Raw genomic sequence first — 23,741 nt, forward strand, 5'->3', positions numbered from 1 at the left:
AAATTATAAATATTGTACACGTAACTTCGAGTATAAAGATAAGTGACCGCCCCGGGGGCTCGCAGTGTGCCCATGGCTGACTTGCTGTGCAGACCTCTGTCGGGCTGAAAGAAAATCTTTTAGATAAACAATTAATAAACACTGAGACCGAAACAAGATCAGAAGTCTCTCCTCGTCCTTTGAAGCGCCGGGCTGCCCAAGGCCACTCTGGGCCTTTCCAGGCCACCTAAACAGCCGAGAAACCGACAATCACCCACTAGAAAATTAATGAAAATACATCAACAGTTGTGGGAAAATTCTTTTAAGGAGAATGTCTTCTAGGACCTTTATCAGCTGATTTTGTTATTCTTTCTAATTATTCTTTATTTTGGTAAATTCAGATAACCAAGCTTTTTTTGGTGTTTCATCAAAGCCCTGTATTCCTGTCTGGGTTGAGAGGACATTGCCTTGTGCTGTGCCAGGAGAGGTTCAGGTGGAAACCAGGAAGATTTTCTTCACTGAAAAGGTGGCCAGGCATTTGAAGGGGCTGCCCAAGTGGTGGAGTCACCAATTCTGTAAGTGTTCAAAACCCAACAATATGTGTCACTCTGTGCTCTGGTTTATTTGGCAAGGTGGTGATCAGTCAAAGCTTGGACTTGGTGATCCTAGAGGTCTTTTCAAACCTAAATGATTCACACTGAACTATGTAAAAAAGCCTGTTTCTTACTCATCCTCATATAACTCCAGTTAAATACCACAGGATTTCTCAAAGAAGTGGAAACAATGGTGGGAAGCTGAAAAGATAAAAAAAAAGGTGCATGGAAAAAAATGAATTCTTACAAAGGCAGCAGCAGAGCTGAGCGTTACAGAAAGCAGCAACTCCATTCCTGGGAGAAAATACACTCCTGCAGAAATTAATACTGGACTCTCATTAAATCAGAGTCTTAAAAAAACCACAAAGAAACAGCAGTAACAGCACTTCTGACAGAAATCCCACCCGATCCTGGGAACAGCTCCCAAGTCTGCTGCAGGATGAAGGGAAGCCAGCACTGGAAGGGACAATGTGGTTCCTACTTACTCTACTAAATCAAAGAGCTTCTGGGGTTCGGCTGGGGGTGGGTAGATGATCTCCTCGATGCATTTCCGGATGCAGTTTGCATAAGCAGTGGAGATGTGGATGAAGGCCTCGAGGTTCCGCATCTGCCGGGCCAGCTCGAGGAGCCGTTGCGTGCCCATCACGTTCAGCTGCAGGGCATGTCTAAGGAATGCAGGGGAAATAAGCAAAAGGCATTTCACTGGGAAGAACATATAAAGGCTGAGCTTTATCCAAACCTCACCACAGAAAGGAAAGTCAGGGAGAGCAGGGGGCACGGTGGAGCAGAAAGTGTCACTGAAATGCAAGTGTGAAACCAGCTTTGAAAGCAATGCTGTTGGATTTGCTGTTCTGGACACTGAATGTCTCTCAAATACTTTTACTCAATTTGAAGGGTCACAATTAAGACTTCACTAACATCTCTAAATGTGACATGTTGATCACCCTTCCCTGGAACATGTATTTCTAAGCCCTGAGGCACTGTGGCTCCTACGGTACACATTCACTGTTCTCTGGAGAGACTGCTGCTAAACCAGAAGAACACATGGTTTCAGAAAGCAGGAAAGGGTCATTGGGCCCAGAAAAACAGATTCATAGCATCACAGAATGACCTGGCTTGGAAGGAACCTTAAATATCATCCAGTCCCACTCCCTTGCTATGGGCAGGGATACTTTCCACCATCCCAGATTGCTCAGAGCCCCCTCCATCCTAGCCTGGAACACTTACAGGGATGGGGCAGCCTCAGGTGCTCTGGGAAACCTTTGCCAGAGCCTCAGGAGCCTTATAGTATGGAATTTCCTCTTAATATCCAATCTAAACCTACTCTCATTCAGTTTGAAGCTACTCATTATCAAAGAAGACACCATTAAAGATAACAGCTTAAGTTCCCAAGGAATGGAGATGAGAAGTGATAAGCATAAGAATGTCCTGGTTAGCAATGCTGGCCTTTAAGCACTCAGCATTGCTAGAAATTGTCCTAGAGACAATCTGTGACACATTTCAACCAACACACTCTGTTGCTTGCTTTGTATTGGAATAGCGACACTTTCCTGCACAGGAGGGAGAAGACAGGCATATGCAATCTGCTCAGCCCAGGAGTAGAAGCTTTCAAAGACATGCACAATGTTTGGAATTATGCCATCGAGCACAGTGTATAATAAAAAAACTTACTTACATTGAAGAGAAAATATAAATAGCCCAAAGGAATGCAAACATCAGCTGAAGAGTACAATCAATATTTGGATCACTGTATCTAAAGCTAGAGATATTTTTCACACACTGCTATTAAAGTGCAGCATTTTCTGTAGATTTCTATTTCCTCCTGCCCTTCTATCAGGATGAATACTTTTATGTGAGCTACCCTTCAGATAAAATTTACTTTTCCATGCACATTTCTGTTTAACTGCACCCCTTCTGAGAAGTGATGAACAGAACTGTGCTCATAATATGGGCCTGGCATGGATTTTTGCTGAGTTGCTCAGAGTTCTTTAGCCTTTGTTATAAAATGATCAAGTTGTGAGCCAAAATTATCAAAAATTTAGCAAAGATTTATTAATTTGTCTGCACGACCGAATTTCGGTCTCCGAGACCACCACAGCCAAAGAGACAGCGTTGAGTCCAGGATGAGCACTGGGTGGACCTGGACCTGACCCCTCGAGTGTCAGAGTCTCCCACATTCACAAATTCTCCTTCGTGCAGCGAGGTTTTATGCAGTTTATTGTGCCTGAGGCAAAGAAGACTGAATTTCCTTTGTGTCTCTTCACATGCATTGCTGTTTCTTTCCATGTGCAGAGCTGGACAAAAGCCAGTTCCAGGTGTGTAGTCAGCGTCAATGGGCTCCGGGGAAGCCATGGATTCAGATGCATCAGGTTGGCTCCGCTGACTATCTTGATAGATGCAATCGGCAGGGTGATAATCGCTCTTGGGTGGCTCCCAACGACTCAGGATACCGGTGATCATCGCCCTGGAAGCTTCTATTCTTATGTTAAGGCGTCACTCCTTATCTTAACTTGTGTCCGAGAACTCGTAATCTGAATAGATAGCAGCTCTCGGCCGGGATGGTCAGAGACATAGTTTTTGGATTTTACAATATTTTACATCATACATTAATAGCATGAATTATCCCTACCATATATTTCATCCTTCATAGGGAATATCTCTAACACTGGCAGTTTGTTGTTTGCTTTATCATTATTTACTTCTACTTCTATGAAATCAGCATCTATTAATATTTCAATATAACACAATTACAATTTCTGATTTCTGCCCTCAAGAGTTCCATCTGGAGAATTTTCTAAATGTACCGCATGTTGATGCCAATAATTCTTTTGGTGTCTCCACTGCTGTTTCTCCAGTATCTTCACAGCAATGCTTTTGCCCTCCTCCTTATCTATTGGCTTTACATATTCTGTCGTAATCTTCGAGCTTCTATCATGTGAAAAATATTTTTGTGTCATCACCAAGTTTTTGCTTAACATTCGTAACTAAGCAGCAATATTGTGCTTTCACATTTAACTTGCTAAAACTTTTACCCATCTGATATATTTTATTATTCAGTCAGAAATAATTTGAGTTGAATAACTTCTCATATTTTGCCTTCTAATCATAATTTTCCTTGAGAGATTGGAGAGATTTTGACAGATCACATACAGTCTTTAGTTTTTCCATTGCCTGTAAGCTGATTACCTTTTGAACTTTTAGCTTCTTTCTAGCTATCCTCCATATTAAAAATGTGGTTTCCCTTTGATGTTTCATGCCACTGAAACTTATTTTTAAATTGTGTTCATTTGTGCATTGATTTAACAACATTTGTGGCTACTCACATACTGGCTCAAGATCACATCAAGAGCTGCTTTCTTTCTGGTGTTTCTCTAATTAGTTGTTCTAAAAAGCAAATAATTATGGTGGACATAGTGGATATCTCTTTAGCCTATGAGCAAATAAAGACTGATATTACAAATTGTTTTCTACTATGACAGCTTTAGTGTTTTTTCAGAAGACTATTAAGATCTGGCAATGCAGATCATCTACCTCGGTTTGCTGAAATGGATAATCTGCACAGAAGCATTTACACATCTAATCTTGTTTCAGTGGCTTATTTCTGCTGTTTTTTTTTTAATGGAAAAGCCTCCCTGGACAGGCACTCCCAAGGGAACTCCTTCAGAAACCAAGCACTCATTGTAAACAGTTAATTACAGTGGGAGTTGGGTATTTTAAAGGTTGTGATGGGCTGTTTTCTCAAACCACAGCTCATTTTCCTCTCCAGCTACTCAGTGACAAAGAAAGGCCATTAACAACACCAGCTTTAGAGACGGACACAACACAGTTTCTCTGTCTGCAGCTCTGCCAAAACATCTCCCTAACAACCTCAACCACACTTTTCCTCACCCCAGTTTTAGGTCATACTTAACTTCCTTACAGTCTTACAACTCAATCCTGCAGTTCTTCCATTTGTTCCCGTGGGACTGCACCAAGTTTGACGTGTGTGCGCACGCACACACACACACGGCATTTTCAGAGCACACTCCTTCCATGTTCAGCACAGAACCATGGGGAGCACGAACATGGACAGGGGAGTCAGCACTGCAGCCATGCAAGGGATGCTCTGGGCAGTGCCATGGTGCACTCTGATCCTGCTCAGCAAACATAGAAAAGCAGGACGTACTTGAGGGGTTCGTCAAAGCGAACTGTGGCTGCACAGTGGAAGACAACATTGACCCGGGTCAGAAGCTCCTCCTCGTCTTCAGCACTGATGGCCAGCTTGGGCTGAGTGAGTTCAGCATTAATAGGCTTAATCTTCTCGTGGAAATTAGGGCAATCTTCTCGGACCCTGTCAAAAACCTTGAAGCACAAACAGAGAGAGATCAGGTACAAAATTAGGCTGCTGAGATCGCTTTGATTAACAGCCAGTCTGATCACATCAATCAATGCAACTGGCACAAAAGAGAATTCCTGTCTGGGGAATGACACAGGTGAGATGGTTAAATAATCCATTCACTTGTTCCCTCCTAAGGGAAACAGAACAAAAATATAGGTCGTAAAGCATTGCTCTGAAGAGATTAATGAATCTTCTCTGCCACCACTCATTTCCTCAAAGAGCCACCAAAACTCCCCAGTATCCACATCTCTTGCAACCACTGGCTACTTGACCTTGAGGGCTGGCTGTAGGACCAAAACAGGAGCTAAAGAGCAAGAGGGCAGAGTATGGAGTGGGAAAGCCAGTGCAGCTTTACCCAGGCAAGATGGTTCTACAAATGACTTGTAGAGAGGAGGGGAACTGGGCAGGGTTGCTCCTCCTCCTCCTCCTCCTCTTCCTTTGCTGCTCATTGTCTACTGTCACTCTTAGTTCATGTCAGAGAAGTCCAGTGGGGACCTGCTTTTGGGATGCAAGGATGGGGCATCCCAATAATCCCCACTGCTGAAGCTGCTGAGTGCCACCAGCAGTTTTGCATAAACTGAACATGTGTGGAGCTGGATGGCCTCTAAAGACATCTTCCAGCTCTTTTCTTCCAACAAGATCCATAGGTCTCTCCAAGATATATTTCTGCAATATTATATTTGAGCCATTTCAACTGAATTAATAGAAACCGTTAAGTACAACAAGATCCTTTGTAAGAATTCATGCCTAGTGGGCTGTTCAGATCTAATACGGCTAGCTATGGACCATGCATGTCTGTGATGTGGCAAAAACTTGTGCGACTTGGGCCACATGAATATGCTTCTGCCTTAGCCATAATGAAGAGGGATGAGACTGTGCTGGATATGGCAAGGAAGCTCTGAGCACATGCAGATGCTGTACATGGCCCAACACATGCCAGAATCACAGCGGTAGAAATACGTCTGTAGAACTTAGAGGATAAGATAGAGGAGAATCACAAGAAGCTCAGAGAGGAGATTAAAGAAAACCTTCTCCAAATCTCTGCAGTACAGATCAGAGATTCTGGTATCCAAGGCAGACGTTTCCCAGATGGTGAGAGAAGGTACACCCGACGAGCTGAGGTTCTATCTGCATGATTGCGGAGAAAACATGAGGAGGTGGGATGGAAAACCTACTGCTCTTCTGGCATGATGGGTGTGTGAATTGAATGAAGCCACCAGAAGGAAAGTAGCCCCAGTGACCCATAGCTGAACTTCCAGGTATGATGATGATGACATGTCTGATCCCCTTGAAGGAAATCCAAGACATATGCCCAGGGAAAGAAGGATAACCAGCCTCAGAGGGGCCCTGCCTCTAGCCAGGTAGAGGCCAGGGAAAATCGTGTTTTCTGGTCTGTGTGGATTCGTTGGCCTGGCACATCTGAACCACAAGAATACAAAGCTTTGGTTGATACTGGTGCTCAATGTACATTAATTCCGTCAAGACATGTGGGGACAGAGTCTGTTTCTATTGCTGGTGTGACAGGGGGATCACAGGATTTCACTTTGGTGGAAGCTGAGGTGGGCCTGACTGGGAATGAGTGGAAGAAAGATCCTATCGTGACTGGCCCAGAGGCCCCATGTATTTTGGGCATAGACTACCTTCAAAGTGGGTATTTCAAAGATCCAAAAGGACTCAAGTGGGCATTTGGGATAGCAGCTGTAGTCATAGAGGGCATCCAGCAATTGAACACCTTGCCTGGGTTGTCTGAGAATCCATCTGCAGTAGGATGCCTGACGGGAGAAGAGCAACGAGTGCCAATTGCCACTTCCCTAGTGCATCGACAACAGTATAGAACCACTCAAGATGTGTGATCCCCATCCATAAGATGATCCGAGAACTGGAGAGCCAAGGGGTGGTCAGGAAGACCCACTCACCCTTCAACAGCCCCATTTGGCCTGTGCAAAAATCTGAAGGAGAATGGAGATTGACTGTGGACTACCGTGCATTGAATGAAGAGACTCCACCACTGAGTGCTGCCGTGCCAGACATATTAGACCTCCAGTACGAGCTGGAGTCCAAGGCAGTGAACTGGTATGCCACTATAGACATTGCCAATGCATTTTTCTCCATTCCTCTGGCAGCAGAATGCAGGCCTCAGTTTGCTTTCACATGGAGGGGAGTGCAGTATACCTGGAACCGACTGTCCCAGAGGTGGAAGCACAGTCCTACCATCTGCCATGGACTGATCCAGACTGTACTAGAAAGGGGTGAGGCTCCAGAACATCTGCAATATATTGATGACATCATTGTGTGGGGGAGCACAGCTGCGGAAGTGTTTGAGAAAGGGAAGGAAATCATCCAAATCCTCCTGGGAGCTGGTTTTGCCATTAAAAAGAGCAAAGTAAAGGGAGATTCAATTCCTGGGAGTGAAGTGGCAAGATGGACAGCGTCAGATTCCTACAGACGTCATCAACAAGGTTACAGCAATGTCTCCACCCACCAATAAGAAAGAAACACAAGCTTTCCTAGGTGCCATAGGCTTTTGGAGGATGCACATTCCTGGGTACAGTCAGATCGTGAGCCCTCTTTACCTGGTCACCTGCAAGAAGAACAATTTCCAGTGGGGCCCTGAGCAGCAACAAGCCTTTGTCCAGATCAAGCAGGAGATCGCTCATGCAGTAGCTCTGGGCCCAGTCAGGACGGAACCAGATGTGAAGAACATGCTCTACTCTGCAGCCGAGAACTATGGCTTGTCCTGGAGTCTTTGGCAGAAGGTGCCTGGGGACACTCGTGGTCAACCACTGGGATTTTGGAGTTGAAGCTACAGAGGCTCTGAAGCCAACTACACTCCAACAGAGAAGGAAATCTTGGCTACCTATGAAGGAGTCCAAGCCGCCTCAGAGGCGATTGGTACAGAAGCCAACTCCTCCTGGCACTCCAACTACCGGTGCTGGGGTGGATGTTCAAAGGCAAGGTTCCTTCTACCCACCATGCCACCAGTGCCACATGGAGCAAGTGGATTGCTCTTATCACACACTGCACCCATATAGGTAAACTGAATTGCCCTGGGATTTTGGACGTAATTACAAATTAGCCTGAAGGTGAGAATTTTGGTGTCACAGATGAAGAACAAGAACCAGTGACACGGGCTGAAGAGGCTCCTCCATATAACCAACTGCCACCAGAGGAAACACGCTATGCTCTTTTCACTGACAGTTCCTGTTGCATTGTAGGGATGAACCAGAAGTGGAAAGCAACTGTATGGAGCCCCACACGACAGATTGCACAAGCTACTGAAGGAGAAGGTGGATGAAGTCAACTTGCAGAAGTCAAGGTCGTTCAACTGGCCCTGGACATTGTAGAAACAGAGAAATGGCCAAAGCTCCATCTCTACACTGATTCATGGATGGTAGCCAATGCTCTGTGGGGATGGCTGGAGAGGTGGAAAAAGGCTAACTGGTAGCGTAGAGGAACACCAATTTGGGCTGCTGAAGAGTGGAAAGACATTGCTACCAGGGTAGGGAGGCTACCTGTGAAATTCCGCCATGTAGATGCCCATGCCCCCAAGAGTAGAGCCAATGAGGAGCACCAAAACAATGAGCAGGTAGATCAGGCTGCAAAGATAGGAGTGTCCAAGATAGACCTAGATTGGGAACACAAGGGAGAGTTATTCCTAGCTCGATGGGCCCATGATGCCTCAGGCCATCAGGGCAGAGATGCCACCTATAAGTGGGCACGAGACTGAGGGGTGGATTTAACCATGGACAGTATTTCACAGGTTATCCATGACTGTGAGACGTGTTCTGCCATCAAGCAGGCCAAGCGAGTGAAGCCCCTGTGGTACAGTGGGCAGTGGTCCAAGTACAAGTATGGGGAGGCCTGGCAGATTGACTACATCACACTGTTCCAGACACGCCAGGGCAAGCGCTACGTGCTGACCATGGTGGAAGCCACCATTGGATGGTGGAAACCTACCCTGTGTCTCATGCTACTGCCCGTAACACCATCCTGGGCCTTGAAAAGCAGGTCCATTGGAGGCATGGTATCCCTGAGAGGATTGAGTCGGACAATGGGACTCATTTCAAGAACAGCCTTATCAACACCTGGGCTAGGGAACATGGCATTGAGTGGGTCTACCATATCCCCTACCATGCACCAGCTGCAGGAAAAGTAGAGAGGTATAATGGACTACTGAAACCCCAGCTGAAAGCTTTGGGTGGGGATCTTTCAAAAATTGGGAGCAGCATTTAGCAATGGCCACCTGGTTAGTTAACACCCAAGGTTCCACCAACTGAGCAGGTTCTGCCCAGTCTGAGTCCCTGAATGTAGTAGATAAAGTCCCAGTGGTACGTCAGAGGTTTGTTAGGGAAGACTGTGTGGATCAATTCTGCCTTGAGTACAGACAAACCCATTTGTGGGGTCGTCTTTGCTCAGGGACCAGGTTGCTCATGGTGGATAATGCAAAGAGATGGAACAACACGATGTGTACCTCAGGGAGATCTGATTGTGGGGTGAGAATGATATGCAATATCACTATTCATTGGATGTTACTGCCATTGTCTGTATATTAAACCATACAGACATGAGATAGAAGGAAATGTGTAAGTGTTGAAGGTCTGGGCAAGTGGAAGATGGAGAAGGAAATGTGCAAGCGTTGGAGGTCTGAGCAAGTGATAGATGGAGCTTTGAATGCTTAATGTGAAAGGGGGAATCTTGCAGCTCTGTAGTATAGGGCCTGGATTCAGTGTCCAGTGTGGGGATGTGATGAGGGCATGATGGGTATTGCTTGTAAATTTTGGAAATTTTGTGCAAATAAATGCACGATGTGTGCTAGTATGTTGATGATATGGGGAGAAGGGGTGGAATGTCCTAGGGTGACGTTATGATGCTTGTATCCCCATTCATGTATTCTGTCAATGCTGGATATTATGTTCTGTACCTTTAAGACTGGCTCTGAAGAGTGAAAGTGTTGCTTTGGTTTTCTTATCAGTCTGGCTGGGACACAGAGACTGCGACTTTTGCTTTCACTGCTTTTGCTTTTCGCTTTGTAAGAATTCATGCCTAGTGGGCTGTTCAGATCTAATATGGCTAGCTATGGACCCTAGCCCTTGTGATCTTACATAGGACAAAACTCATGATCTTACATAGGACAAATGGCAAAAGACAGAAGGCGCTCTTCTCCTCTCGGGAACAAAGTCCTGTTCTATTAATAGAAGACATCAGGTGGTCCAGGTGACTTCCCGTGTGGAAAAGAGGGAGTGGCCTTCTCCCGAGGTGGGGGAAGGGGGGCGGAGGAAGGGAGCTACAGCCAATGGGATACAAGTGAGGTGGGGTGATGGGAGGGGCAAACCAGGAGGAGACCACCAAGGCTGACACTTAGGGGAGGAAAGGGGAAGATCATGTGATGATAGGATACAAATTATGTAAACAGTGCAAATTACCAAACACCCAGTGGAAATAACTAAATAACTATTTCATGCAATACAACAATCCTTCCCCTTTCCTTTCCTTTCCTTTCCTTTCCTTTCCTTTCCTTTCCTTTCCTTTCCTTTCCTTTCCTTTCCTTTCCTTTCCTTTCCTTTCCTTTCCTTTCCTTTCCTTTCCTTTCCTTTCCTTTCCTTTCCTTTCCTTTCCTTTCCTTTCCTTTCCTTTCCTTTCCTTTCCTTTCCTTTCCTTTCCTTTCCTTTCCTTTCCTTTCCTTTCCTTTCCTTTCCTTTCCTTTCCTTTCCTTTCCTTTCCTTTCCTTTCCTTTCCTTTCCTTGTTTTTTTTTTTTTTTTTTTGGAGGGAGTGTGGAGCAAAGTGACATCATGAAAGGTGGAAAGAATTAACAGAAAATAGAATAGAATGGCTGTGGGATCTGAAGAGGTATTATCTAGATTGCAAAGGATAATCACACCTCCAAGGTAACAAGTCTACTATCAGGAACACCTAATACTGAGAGAGTTTACTGAGGGATACAAAGGACGAATCACACCACCTCTGGACACCCTTAAAACCTGTCTAGATAAGCAGTGCCAGTAAAGGCAGGGAACAACTGAACATTGGAGAAGGAGGATGGACCAGCTGACTTTTCAGTAGTTCCGTGTTTTTGGGGTGTTTCCCCTCTTCTGTAGCCTATACACCAGTCATGCCGAGCTTGGAACTATCTTTACTACCATGGCCTCTTGTTTTCTTAGAGTTTCTTCTGCCTTTGATGTGCCCAGTGCTTATGTACAAGCAGAAATTGTGTGACACAAATTAAACATTCTAAGAGACCCAAGAAAGACTAAACTTATCCTAACAGCAGTACTTTTTCTGTTTGACTAAGGGATTATCATCTTTCCGCTTATCTGACAAGGAAATCTAGATAAACCTTGAGGTTTTTACGGATAAAGAGGTGATAAAAGAATCATTAGCCTTCTCTATTATGTACCACACTCTACACTCATTTTAAATTGCCCCACAGCTGCATATCCTTCATAAACTTTAGCCCAGGTTAGGACAAGACAAAGCCATTTCACTGTTCTCATTGCACCTGAGTGCACACATCTTTTATCAGTGTGGCTAGGCCAGAAAATAGATCTCTAGAGAGAGTTATTAATGGGCAAAGGTGTTGGTGAGAGCTGGCTGGACTGTAGGAACTGAATTCCCAGGCACTGACAGCCCTAATGTCTGCAAAAAGCTTTTTTTCTAACAAGATGCTACACTGGCTTTCCAAACACGCATCATCTCCTGAGAGATGACAGCAAACCCTAATGGGACACAAATGGAAAGGTTTCTCAGAGAACACACATGAGACCAAAGCTAAAGAGAGACGTGGTACCAAAGCTTCTGAGAGTCATGTGGGACTCTCAGAAATAATCATTTGCATTTGTTCTGTTGCAGAGAGTGCAAAATACCACAAAATGAGAGTTATTTTCTACTTGTTTGGCATATAATGCAAATAATGCAAAGGCAGAGAAAGAATAAATCAGCCCTTTGTCCATTTCCATCATGGCATATAAAGTAAGAGTAGTATTTCTGTACCAGTCTTGGGCAGCTAAATTCTTCCTACATCTCCTCCTGATATTCCCACTGCAGTTAATATCCCCTTCAGCCTCTGTGCCTGCTGCTACCACGTGCCACTCAGCTGCTGCAGCTTTTCATCCCTCCAATGATTCGCTGCATTCCTCTGAAAGATGAAGGCAATTTCCAAATGCAAGCACACAAGTCAGCACACTGCTTTGGAAACCTTCTGCTCCACAGGAACATTCGGTATATTGTCACCATTAAATCAGATAATGGGAGCAGCTTTTTAGTTGAAGTCTGCTGCTTCTTTTATGGAAGCTGAAGGGTTCAGACTTTTCAGTGCTTTACAGGGAAATGGGGCAAGATTTAAAGGCAAAATAAATGCAGCTTATTTTATACTGCTTCCTACACTCAAGGAGTACTTAATATAAAGATGATGCTTAGTCTGAAGGTAAATAGTAACTGCATCTCTAAATCCTGATGAAACTCACCAAGAGCATAAATAATAAATCCCCAGTAACTGTGTGAGGCCTAAGGATTGTTCTGTCTTTTTTTTTTTTTAGAAGCCAAAACTTTTTAGAATGTAAAACTAGGCAGGTCAGCAGCACTTCTGAAGGGATACAGGAATTGCTACAAAATCAGTGAGAGAGAGAAAGGAAAGGCCTTTGACTGTCAAGTTATCCAACATTAATGAAATTCAGGGAAATCAGTAATAATGTTACCCTGATTTCAGTGTCTTTTTGAGCATCTTAATGCTGCTATTTTTAACCTCAAAATAGACGTAAGTTCAGCATGGGCTGTGCTGCCCCTCAACAGAGGGGAAAATTTCTTATTTGTCATTTTATAATCAGGCAATTCCCATTTATAATACTAATCAAATCTCTGTGATTTCACTATACATTGTCAAAAATGTGAAAACAGGACATCTGGAATTTCTCCCAACATTCTAGTTGAGTCTGTCTGATGGACACTTTCCCTATTCCTGCTCTCCTAAGTTCAGACTTCCCCTTCTGAAGGATTTTTGCAGCTCTTGGTATTCTCTGCTCTTACCTTAAAGGATGTAATAATTCAGAGAGGTTTCTGCCTAAAAATCCTTCAATCAGAATTTTTTCCATGCCACAAAGATACAAAAACCTCAAAAAAGGGTGAATTGCACATCTGTGGAACAGCACAGCTGAAAAATAAAGGAACCACTGTGTAAAATGCCAAAGGCTTTGCATCTTTCTCGGGAGGCATTTTCAGTGAAGTAAATACAAAGTAATGAAAAGTAGAGTGCCTAATCCATGGTCCACTTTAAAAAAATAACTTGCATGAATTTAGTCTTGTCAAAGCCTTCTCAAAGGCCTGGGTAGTCCTTTCCTTTTTGGACAGTACTCCTGCATCTCCCTCTACCCCACTGCACTGGTGGACAGTGGTGACTGGTGATCGGTGAGTGACCCAGAAAGTGTCAAGTTTTTAAGTGTGGCCAAGATTTTAAGTGTGGCAACCTTTTTTTCCTCGGGTGTGTTTAATAGGTGCCAGGAACTCAGGCTTCTCTAGGAAGATTGATAATTTACATTACAACATGAACATTTCAAGGCATTACTGTATGACAACCTTTAAAGTGGAGAAAATCCAGAGAATTTCCACAAAATGGAACTCATAAATGGTGAACCAATGAGAACATAAAAGTTGAGAGAGTTCAATTAAAAAAAAGAAAGCAAAAAAAAAAGCACCAAAAGTTTCCACCTCTCATATAAAGAAATGAAAGGGATTGCTTAGCATGATTCAAAAGAATATAGGCAAGAATTGCTCCTTGTGAAGGAAATATATAATTTATCCTAATAGAGACACAGGCCAGGGAATTAAATATCAGGGCAAGAATTTCTTCAAAGAAAAAGGTGTTCACTGGCTGTGTAGAGCAATTTTAAACCCAGGGTGTTTGAAATTCCTCTTCTGAAAAGAGCATTGGTGTACAAATACAGGGGAGCAGCCTATATATAAACACACAAAATAACAATCCCAGGGTGTACATCCATACCTCGGTGATTTCAATCAGCATCATAAATATACCAGTGATCGTCACAAATTTAAACTACTGAAGGCACCAAAGTCATGCAAACAACTCTTAAAAAACCACCTGATGTCTGTAGTTTAGTCCTGCTAAAAGGGTTTATCGGACTTGTGTTTGCCATTGACAAAATCCTCTAATACATTTACGGAAGGAGGTACCCAACTACTTTAGAATTGCCATTTAAAATGTAACTGGGCAGCTTCAAAGTAATTAGCAAGCAATTAATCTTTAGCCCGGTAATTTGCAGCAATAAACACCAGGATTATTCAGTCAAGCAATGTGTGAAAATGTAGATCAGGGAGCTTGAACTGGTACAGAGCCTTTTCTTCCCCCCTTTTTGCACTCTGTCTCATTTCCTCTTCAGAAAATTGCTTTAAAGTACAGTTCTTCTCATTGCAAATAAAGCATAACTCATCTCATCAGTGGGAAAACAGGCAGCAGAGCGTTCCTCATTACAGAAAAACGAACAGCTTATGCTTCAATCCAGAGCTATTACTTTCCCCTGAGTAGAGCTAATGTAGTGGAAATACAGATCCCACCACCAACACCTAGTAAACAAAACAGCTGATTACTTAAAAGATGAAGACTATAGAAACAAAGAGAGGGACAGAGTTTCAGTAAAGGTCAGATAAGACTAATAAGTATATCCAGCTATTTGAGATGTGGTTTCGAATAGCCAGCTTTCTTAAAAATTGACTGCTGACCAAGCCTGCTGTTTTCTAGCAAGAATACTTGAATTACACAGCAGTGAATCTGGAACACTTTCCAAGTCAGACACTGTGGAGAGGGGCATGAAGGAATTGAGAGACATGGAAAAGCTTTCCATGGTCTCTAGCACCATCTTATATGTGGGTGGACAAATCATGGATAGAACAAGAGGCTTTTCTGTTGTTTATCACAGATATTCCTGGTGCCCCTGGGTGGTACTTTGAGATCAGCACTGGTATTTGACAGGGAAGAATGTAAGTGCAGGGAAGGAGAACAGCAACACTTGGAGATTTTCCTATAGGAACTACTGAAAATGTGTCTTCCCACTCATTTCCTAGGACTAGTTTCCTTCTCAACTGTCCTAGGGTGACATTATGATGCTTGTATCCCCATTCATGTATTCTGTCAATGCTGGATATTATGTTCTGTACCTTTAAGACTGGCTCTGAAGAGTGAAAGTGTTGCTTTGGTTTTCTTATCAGTCTGGCTGGGACACAGAGACTGCGGCTTTTGCTTTCACTGTTTTTGCTTTTCGCTTTGCTCTCTTGCTCTTGCTTCTGCTCTGCTTCTGCTTGCTTTTGCTTCTGCTCATTAGCTAGTTTAGCTAAACAGTCCAAATTCTTCCTGGACTGTTTCTCCATTCTTTTTTTTTTGACCATCTTGAACCTGCTCCAGACTGGGACCTGGAAACACCGAGAATTTGCACCGTGTGGCCTGCAGCAGCTGTCCCAGGCCAGAAGGACTGAGAACACAGCGACCACTCCTGAGAGAGACTTTCTGAATTTGTCATCTTTTTTCAGAGTGGTGTCATCCGGTATTGTTCATTTTGTGTGCCGGGGGGTGCTGTGCCTGTTAATAAACAGGTTCTTTCCACTTCTCTCCGAGGAATTCTTCCCGAACCAGCTGGGGGGAGAAACCATGTGGGTTTGCTTTCTGGAGGGCCCCTCCTTTGGAAATTCTCTACCAAATTTGCCTTAAACCAGGACATCACCCTTCTCCATAACTATGCCCCAATGAGGCCATGGGTAAACAAGAGTCAATTGCCAAAGCATGTCTGTAGCATCCACAGGGCCTGCAAGGCCTCTTCTTATCTTAGGCAGTCAGTTGCCTAAGATAAGAAATGCCTAGTCATGATGACTGGACCAAGAGACCCCTTTTCCGCCTTGGACCCTCATTATCTCTCTGTAAGACCACAGGTCATATTTACCTCGACCCTTACTATTGGACTGTTTCCCAAAACCCGTATATCCTATATAAACCCCTGCCTCTGCCCAGTTCAGCAGAAGAGCTGTCACTGTCACCCTTTGCAGAGGCTGCCAATAAAGACACATCTCTGGAACCTCACACAGCTCTTCTCCTCTCTCATCCCTGCATTCGCCAAGGCACTTAGCAAGAACTGAAATCACTAAAGAGCTGAACTCACCAAAGAGTGATCTCACTTAAAGAGCTGAGCTGCTTGCTAAGTTTGCCTGAAGCTGGGAGCCTGCCTGAGACACCTGCACAGGTTGTGCTTAGTGGTACTTCGCTACTCGGGACACTTGTGGCAGTCGGGGTCGGACAGACCACAAGTACTCACAGATGATTATACATGTCGGCAATCCCATCTGGAGTCAGATCCCTGTGCCCTTGCTCAGTTCCTGCTTTGCAGAATTGATTACCTTTCATTGGCTGTGAGAATCACTGTATGGACTTGGAAATATCAGTAAGTATAAAGTTATCCAGATGCAGGATCTTTATCTGCTTTTCCATACCCATTGCCTTTAATCACAGATCTTCAATGTTTCACTGCCAGATTTGCTTGGACACTCGGGAACTTCAGGAGTGTTTGTTGAATTCCTGAGGATAACCAGACAGGACTAAGGGCTGTGTCAAACACAGACTCCTACTTTTTAGAGATGCTTTTAGAAATTACCAAGAAAGACTCGGGAAGATATTTTAAAAAGTTACCAATATCTACTTTCTAATTTGAGAGCATAATGGCTGTCACACAGACACAGAGGAGGCAGCACTGCATAAAACACAGCGTTGGGATGCAATTCCAAATTTTGCTTCAAGGACAAAACATGTGGGTCATTCAGCTCCTAGGCAAGTCTTGAGATGCAAACTTCTCAACTTGGTCCCCTCCGAAGAGCTCCTCCAAAGAAATCGCAGCCTAGGGTGGGTGTCCTGCACTTCCTCACCCTGTCGCGCCAGAAAGCACAGAACATCACCATTAAGAGAATCAGGGGTAATGTGGGCACACGTCATTAATTAAAAGGCTAAAGGGAGTTAAAAATCCTTTAATGTCACACACAGTAGAAGCTGAACAAATCAAGAAAATTGCATCAAATATTTAAAGCTACTCAAATAAAAGAGAAATTCTTCAAACATTGCAGCGAGAGGGCAATCAAGTGCAGAGAGCTGAACATCTGGGAAACGAGTACAGCAGAATAATAGCTTCTAAATGAATTGTGCTACAAGATTACCAGAAAAAAGAAAAGTCACTGGTCACAAGTGAGGAGTTACCCTGGAACCACATTTTTTCCCAACAGATATCTTACCTACAGATACCCTACGATGTCTTGGAAGGTAAGAAAGCTTTCTGGCATGAGTGCGAGCCACTTCCTGCCAGATGGTCCCAGTGACTGAAATTCATGCTAAGGATATTGAATTTATGGATGCGTCAAACAGTATTATGGATGTGTCAAACAGTACAATCAATTAAAAATGGAAGTTTTGCAGGAGGTTCTTGGAATGCATTGATGAGAACTTCCTTCTCTAGGTGATAGAGGAGCCAATGAGGAGAGGTGCTGCATTGGACCTTGTTCTCAGCAACCTCTTGTTCTCATCAACAGGTTCAGATGGGATTTTCTTGGAAATTCCTCCCTGTGAGAGTGGTGAGGTTTTGGCACGGGTTGGACAGAGCTTGGAGCAAGCTGGTATAGCGGAAGGTCCATGAAAGGGAGAGGAACTGGATGATTTTTATGGTCCCTTTCAACCTAAACCATTCAATGATTTTGTGATTTACCTAGGACAATTTCTCATTTCAGCAGTTTTCTTTTGTGCTCACATCTGACACAAATATTTTGTCAGATATGTCATCCTACATATATTTTTGTTATCTTCATCATGACAACATAATTTTTTGAGGGGTGCTTTAAAGTAAAGCACTAAGTTGGGGTATACCAGCCCGTGAAACACCTGTCTTTTTTCCTTCCTATCCCTTAAGTAGGACCATATTCTGACAGTAAGGCTACAGACAGCACACAGAGTGAGAAAACAAATGGGAAAATCCCTGAGAGATTATCAGAAGTTAATGCAATTTAGAAAACTGATAGGAAGAGCAGGGACACTACTAGCAGTGAGTGACCTTGTGAACAAGAAACCAACCCAGTGAAGAAGAAAACAGTTGATATTCTAAGAAAACGTCTAAGAAATGATGTCTTAATTGTTGTAAACCGATTTTCTGTGGTGTCACTATTCCAAGCAAGCAAGGTAGTAAGGCGGTTACAAGTAATCCTTGATTTCCATCCAAGGAGCCTTCAGCTTAGGGAAATTAAAACTTCTTTAAGAAGATAGAACCATCTGTCCAAATAGAGTCTGCTACTTACAGCACAATCTGGCTCTGCAAGTACCCCTGCTACTGGAGACAAACTGTAACCAATGCCTCTAATTATGGCCAGTTCTCAGAAGAATCCATAGAAACCTTTTAAATATGGTTGTAGAAGCCCATCTAGAATCACAGCTCAAATCTTTTCTCTGAATCCAACCTGTTTGCATGTTATTCAAAATATGGACTTTTTTTTATGAATGCTTGGATCAATTAGTTCTGCCCATAATGAACATTCTTAAAATTCACCAATTCCTGGCCATGGGTAAAAACAAAACAAAGCTATTAAAAAAACCAATTCCACTGAATTTTGTCGAATTATCTGGATGTAAGGAAAAGGCAGAGTTGTCCCAAGAAGTCTGTAGCAGCCTTTTGACACACAGACTCCCTTTTCCAGCTGCTTGGGTTTCATCAAGCAGGAGGTGTTGTCTTGTTTCACAACAAAGATACCTGTTGTCAGGAGGGCCATTTCCCCTCAGTCTGTGATAGTAACACGTCTACCAGAAGCAGATGTCACTCACTTCCCTGTACAAAGATCAGAGTGTTGCCACAGACAGCTCAGCTACACCCTCCGAAGTATTTCTCCCTCTCCTGCTATTGCAATTGCACCCCCCTAGAATGTTCTGACAGGCCTGATGGTAAAAGGTAAGTCAGATGATGTTTCACACACCTGGCAAGACTGCTCCTCTTTAAGGCTGGGAAAGATGAGTTTTGTCTGCAGTCAGGTAGGACTTTTATCTGTGTTTTGTTGGGTTTTTTGTGTTGGTTTTTTATTTTTGGTTTGGTTTTTTGGTTTTTGGTTTTTTTTTTTTAATTGAGAAATCCAATTATTTTACTATGGAAAGAAACACACATATGTTTTAGACAGGATCAAGAAAGCCGTATCAAGTGTCCTTCAGCCAGGCTCAGGTTTTAGCTTTCTTCGGCACCTCAGAGACTACTTGCTTTGGCACCTCAGAGACTACTGAAGGGTAATCAACAAGCCTAACTTGTCATCTCTGGCACTCTACTAATTCTTCCAGCTAAAGCCAGAATATTAAAGCTTTCTGAGCACAGGATTTGTGGCTCAAGACATCTTTCATGCTTACATGCATTTTTCAATACACTTATCAAGAGAAAAGTTACTTTTCTCTGTAAGTATATTTTCAACTCATACTGCTTCCAAGGGAGACCAAAGAGGATAATCCATGTAAGCTGAACTGGAATTCATGCTCTCTGCCTTTAGATTCCAGCTCTAGGTTGCACCAACTAATTTTATGTTACCCAGCCCATACAAGGCAGAAAAGTGAATACTTGGGCTAATTATGCTTCAGGTGTAAGAAATCACTTGACCGTATGTCACCAGAAAGAGCAATGTTTCCAATCATGTTAAACCGTGGAGGGCCAGAAGTTGGATTTGATGATCCTTGTGGGCCCTTTCCAACTCGGGGAATTCTATGATTCTATGAACAACAAAAAGCTTTTTGTACACAAAAGCCTCCCCATCTGTCTGAGCAGGGATTACCAATAACGAGCCTGTATCCTTGGCTGTGGTCCCATAAGATTATAAATACTTTTAAAGTTTTAATCTACTATTGAAAAAAATGTGGCAGAAGGAGTAGAGGAGAAACAAACAGAACATACCTCAGCCAACCATCCCGAGGTATTGAAATGCAACTCTCAGCCCACACAAGTAGGAAATACGCAATGTTCGCAAATACTACTTGCATGAGGCTATCCTATATATCCTAACTATGTATTTAATTGAGGCAGGTACAGGTCATTTCTCTACCTGTCTTGCTACGGGGTAGGGGCAGCCTATTGGTTTTCCAAATTCCGGGGGGAAAAAAACCAACCCAATACTTAATGATCTGCTCCAAACTACGTGGTTGTAAAGTTAGGACCTCTAGGGCATACAGTACAGCTACCACAGTGTGATAAGGTGTATGCAGAAGGTCCTGATGGAGTACCAAAAAATACTTCTCCTGAGAATGAGGAAAGCCAGTAAAACAGCTCAAGGACAACAAGCTGCAGGAGCACAAAACCAGAGTGTGATGAATGGGCTAATCTGGTGCTGTGTTATGCAGACCATGCACAAGAGGAGAAACGGCTTGTGTTTAATTAGAACTGAGTAGAAGAGTCAAGAATAAAATCAAATTGTCTTAGTGAGTTAATATGGTCAACAATATGATGCCAGCATGAACTGGATGCTGGGAGGGCTAGTTTTGTGGTGCAAAGTCTTCAAAGTCACCTGTACCCAGGCAACCATGTAAGTAAAACTATACAAATCAAGACTGCCTGAGGAACAGCATTGAAAAACCCACCAAACTTGAGTATGAATACAGCAGTAATGGGATCAACTAGGAGAAAAAGTAACTGGGGATACACTGTCTAAAAGGAGTTTGGATGGAGGAAGTGATGTGCAAGCGTGGTCCAAAACCCAAACATACAAAAATAGAAAATGTGGAAGATATAAAATCAGGTATAAAATAAAATAGGGCAGAGCTCTTTTTTTTTTTTTTTTTTTTCTGGAATGTGGACACCTACAAATGGTGATGAATCCAAGTCCACAGTGATGTCTAAAAGACCCCTACTGGATAACCTCCTGGAGTTGCCATCATATCTTCATCTGAAAAGAGCTGGTGTGAGACAGTGGAGGAAGACGCGGTAGACTTGAAGTGGTTAGGGAGACAGAGTTATAACTCAGCAGAAGTTGGATGTGATTCATAATAATTGTAATGATAATTAGTATCTTTATAGTTGTGTGTGCTTCTAGCTTAGTTGTAATTTAATTGCTATATTGGTCTCTTTGCAGTGCACTGGTTAAGTTAACATCATCATAATCTCTTAATTCAGGTTATGTCTTAACCCTGGACCCTGAAGGGCAGAGCCAGGCTCATAAGTTAACCTATGGCTACCTGCTTTGGCTCACCAGCCTGAAAGACCAGCTCTATCCTTCAATCAACAGCAACAGCCTTCAACCCACCTCCAGATGGATGCTCAGCCTCCCACCCAGCTAGTCTCAGTCTTCATCCTCCCACCAAATCACACCTGCAATTCCAAAGCACTTGTAACAGAATGAAAAAATACTAATCTCGGTGTTCACAAAATTTTTGTGCTCAGCTCATGACATTTCTGCTTCTCACACTTGTACAGGAAAATTACAAGCACACTGGTGTGTTTTGATTGAAGAGATTCTGGAATTGTTTTGTGGTGTCATCCCTGAGGGAACCATGACAGCACAAACACACCTTCACTGCTGAAGTCATAATTGTGATGGGGCGACTCTCGTACTCCACTGGCCCTCCACCCTCCTCTGTGCTTTTCTTTTGCAGAACCCATTTTTGGTGTTGCCATACCACTGAATCTCCAGCTCTCTGAGACCCTTTGTACCACCCACAAATCGGTATCTCCTGAGCAGCTGTATGGGGTGCCCAAGCAAGAAAGGAGAAATACCGCTGTGCTGCAGCTGCAGAAAATGGCCTCTGAAGTGGCATGCAACCCAGTGGTGAATGTGTGTTTTGTATTCTCCAGCACTATCTGAGTTAACGGCCAAGTATCTCACAAACTGAGTGTTCTAACCGCACAGATAGGCTGATTTAAGACTTATTTTCACAGCAAATTGGTTTTGAGTCACCAGGTCAGCAGAACTATGACAAAAGGACAAGGAAAATCCTATTCCATGCCTTTTTCCTTATGTAGAACATTTTATGGCAACTCACCCCTTTCAAATGAAAGGCATTCAGTTTTGGCATCTCCTCTTCAGGGATAATAGCACAGCTATTACTTCCACATCATTTGCCCAAGTCATCACTCAGAGCATTTCAATTTTGTCTAATTCAGAGAGAGTAAAAATGTACTAAACCAAGAATATTTTCTTCCCTTTTACACTGGAAGAGATAACTCTCCAAAACACTCTGTTTCCTTCCCTCCCACATGCCTAAAAGCATCTCTTGAAAAGGCTCAATTTATATAATAATATCTGATCATCACTCTCTGAACCAAGAAAAATAACAACTAATATACAAACTGACAGTGCTGGAGCCATCTGTATCCCACAGGGTATGAAGATCAGTGATGTGCCACCACATAAAAACGGCAGCTCAGGAGATCATCTCCAAGATTAAAGCCCAATTCCAGAAGAATGCCAATCTATGTTCAGCATTGCAGCCATGGAAATCTGTTATTTCCTTGCATGCTGCTCAAAAGACCTTGCCAGCTTAGGTATGATTTTACCAGGACAGCTTCTGAAACATTATTGCTGGCTGTTTTGTACTTAACGATAGTCATTAGTCCTGTAGTTTGATATCAGTTATTCATACTAAGAATGGTTTAGAGCATGTACAGTCATTTATTTTAAAAATTGACATTTTTACTGTAATGCCAAAGGGAAGGAGAATTTAAGTCTCAGACTGCTTAGCACTCCTTCTATTAAACCCAAGTGACATTCTGTCTTGTCTCCTATATTTTTAGTAGCAGCAGCAGAATATCCTGGACTGCTGGTTAACATAAGAGGTTGGGAACTCTCTCCTACACTGCAGTCAGCCCTAAACTGAAAAGTTTGACCTAGATATGGACTTCTAAATAATTTCCTCTGAGCTGTGCTGAGTCTGCAGGCCTAACAGACCTAAAATTGCATTTCAAGCAATGTAGCAACCAAAGAAGTCCTGAACAAATATTGCCATATAAGAAAGGGCCACTCCATTGAAGTACTTTAAGTGTCACGCTGATAAAATTGACATGCTAATTCCTAGCTGGTGGGATTGTTAAACAACCTGAAAATGAAACATCAGCATATCAAATGGCCGACAAGGAGTTCTTAAGAGATTACTCAAGACTGAGCACACAGTCCTGGGTACTTCTTTTGAAGAGGAAAACCTGTTTCACGAGGAGAGACTTTAATCCACACACTCAGACATTGTTTGTATTGGTCATGAAAGTCATATTTTTTAAACCATGACCTTTAAGGGATAAGTGTGTTTTTATCAACATTAGTGGACTGAAATGAGCTTTAGTGAAGAATTTGTCCAACTGTACATATTGGTGGGTCTTCCATCCTTAATGGTTTCCACCTTCAAGCAGGCAGACACAAATGTGTGGATGCAAAGTTTCTCCTAGTGCAGAATTCTTTTTTTTCATTCTGAGTTTTGAGTGTCTGGTTTTCTGGCCTCTTGTGCACAATTGCAAATACATTAAGATTTGAAAAAGAAACAGCTTAGAGAATCCCTTCCATAAGGGAGCTTTTAAAAAGCAATTTCTTTATCAGGGAGAAATACCGCTGTCAAACATACAACAGGCAACCCTTCCTTCATCGTTCATTTTTGCGCTTGTACTATGGTCATTTTTCCTATTCCTGTTCATCGGCAAATCAGCTTGATAGATTAATTCTTTTTTGAGAGTCGGTCTTAGTCACTAGAGTCTGTTCACCAAGAACCATCTGTTCCCCAAGATCTTCCTCCCACACACCATGGCAGAATTACGCCTACAACCAG

At 43.0% G+C, this 23,741-nt stretch overlaps 1 protein-coding gene across 6 annotated transcripts in view; it reads right to left on the reverse strand.

Moving 5' to 3' along the window:
• The window catches only part of LOC134417270 (fatty acyl-CoA reductase 1-like), a 131,110-nt gene that overhangs the window by 31,336 nt on the left and 76,033 nt on the right, over nucleotides 1-23,741 (reverse strand). For all 6 annotated transcript variants that reach the window (XM_063154312.1, XM_063154313.1, XM_063154314.1 and 3 more), the window contains exons 3-4: nucleotides 4,738-4,913; nucleotides 1,058-1,237 (exon numbers count right to left, since the gene is read on the reverse strand). In XM_063154312.1, the coding sequence (XP_063010382.1) occupies nucleotides 1,058-1,237; nucleotides 4,738-4,913 (356 nt within the window). The remainder of the gene's footprint in view (nucleotides 1-1,057; nucleotides 1,238-4,737; nucleotides 4,914-23,741) is intronic.

The sequence above is a fragment of the Melospiza melodia genome, chromosome 4, assembly GCF_035770615.1.
Source record: "Melospiza melodia melodia isolate bMelMel2 chromosome 4, bMelMel2.pri, whole genome shotgun sequence".
Taxonomy (NCBI): domain Eukaryota; kingdom Metazoa; phylum Chordata; class Aves; order Passeriformes; family Passerellidae; genus Melospiza; species Melospiza melodia.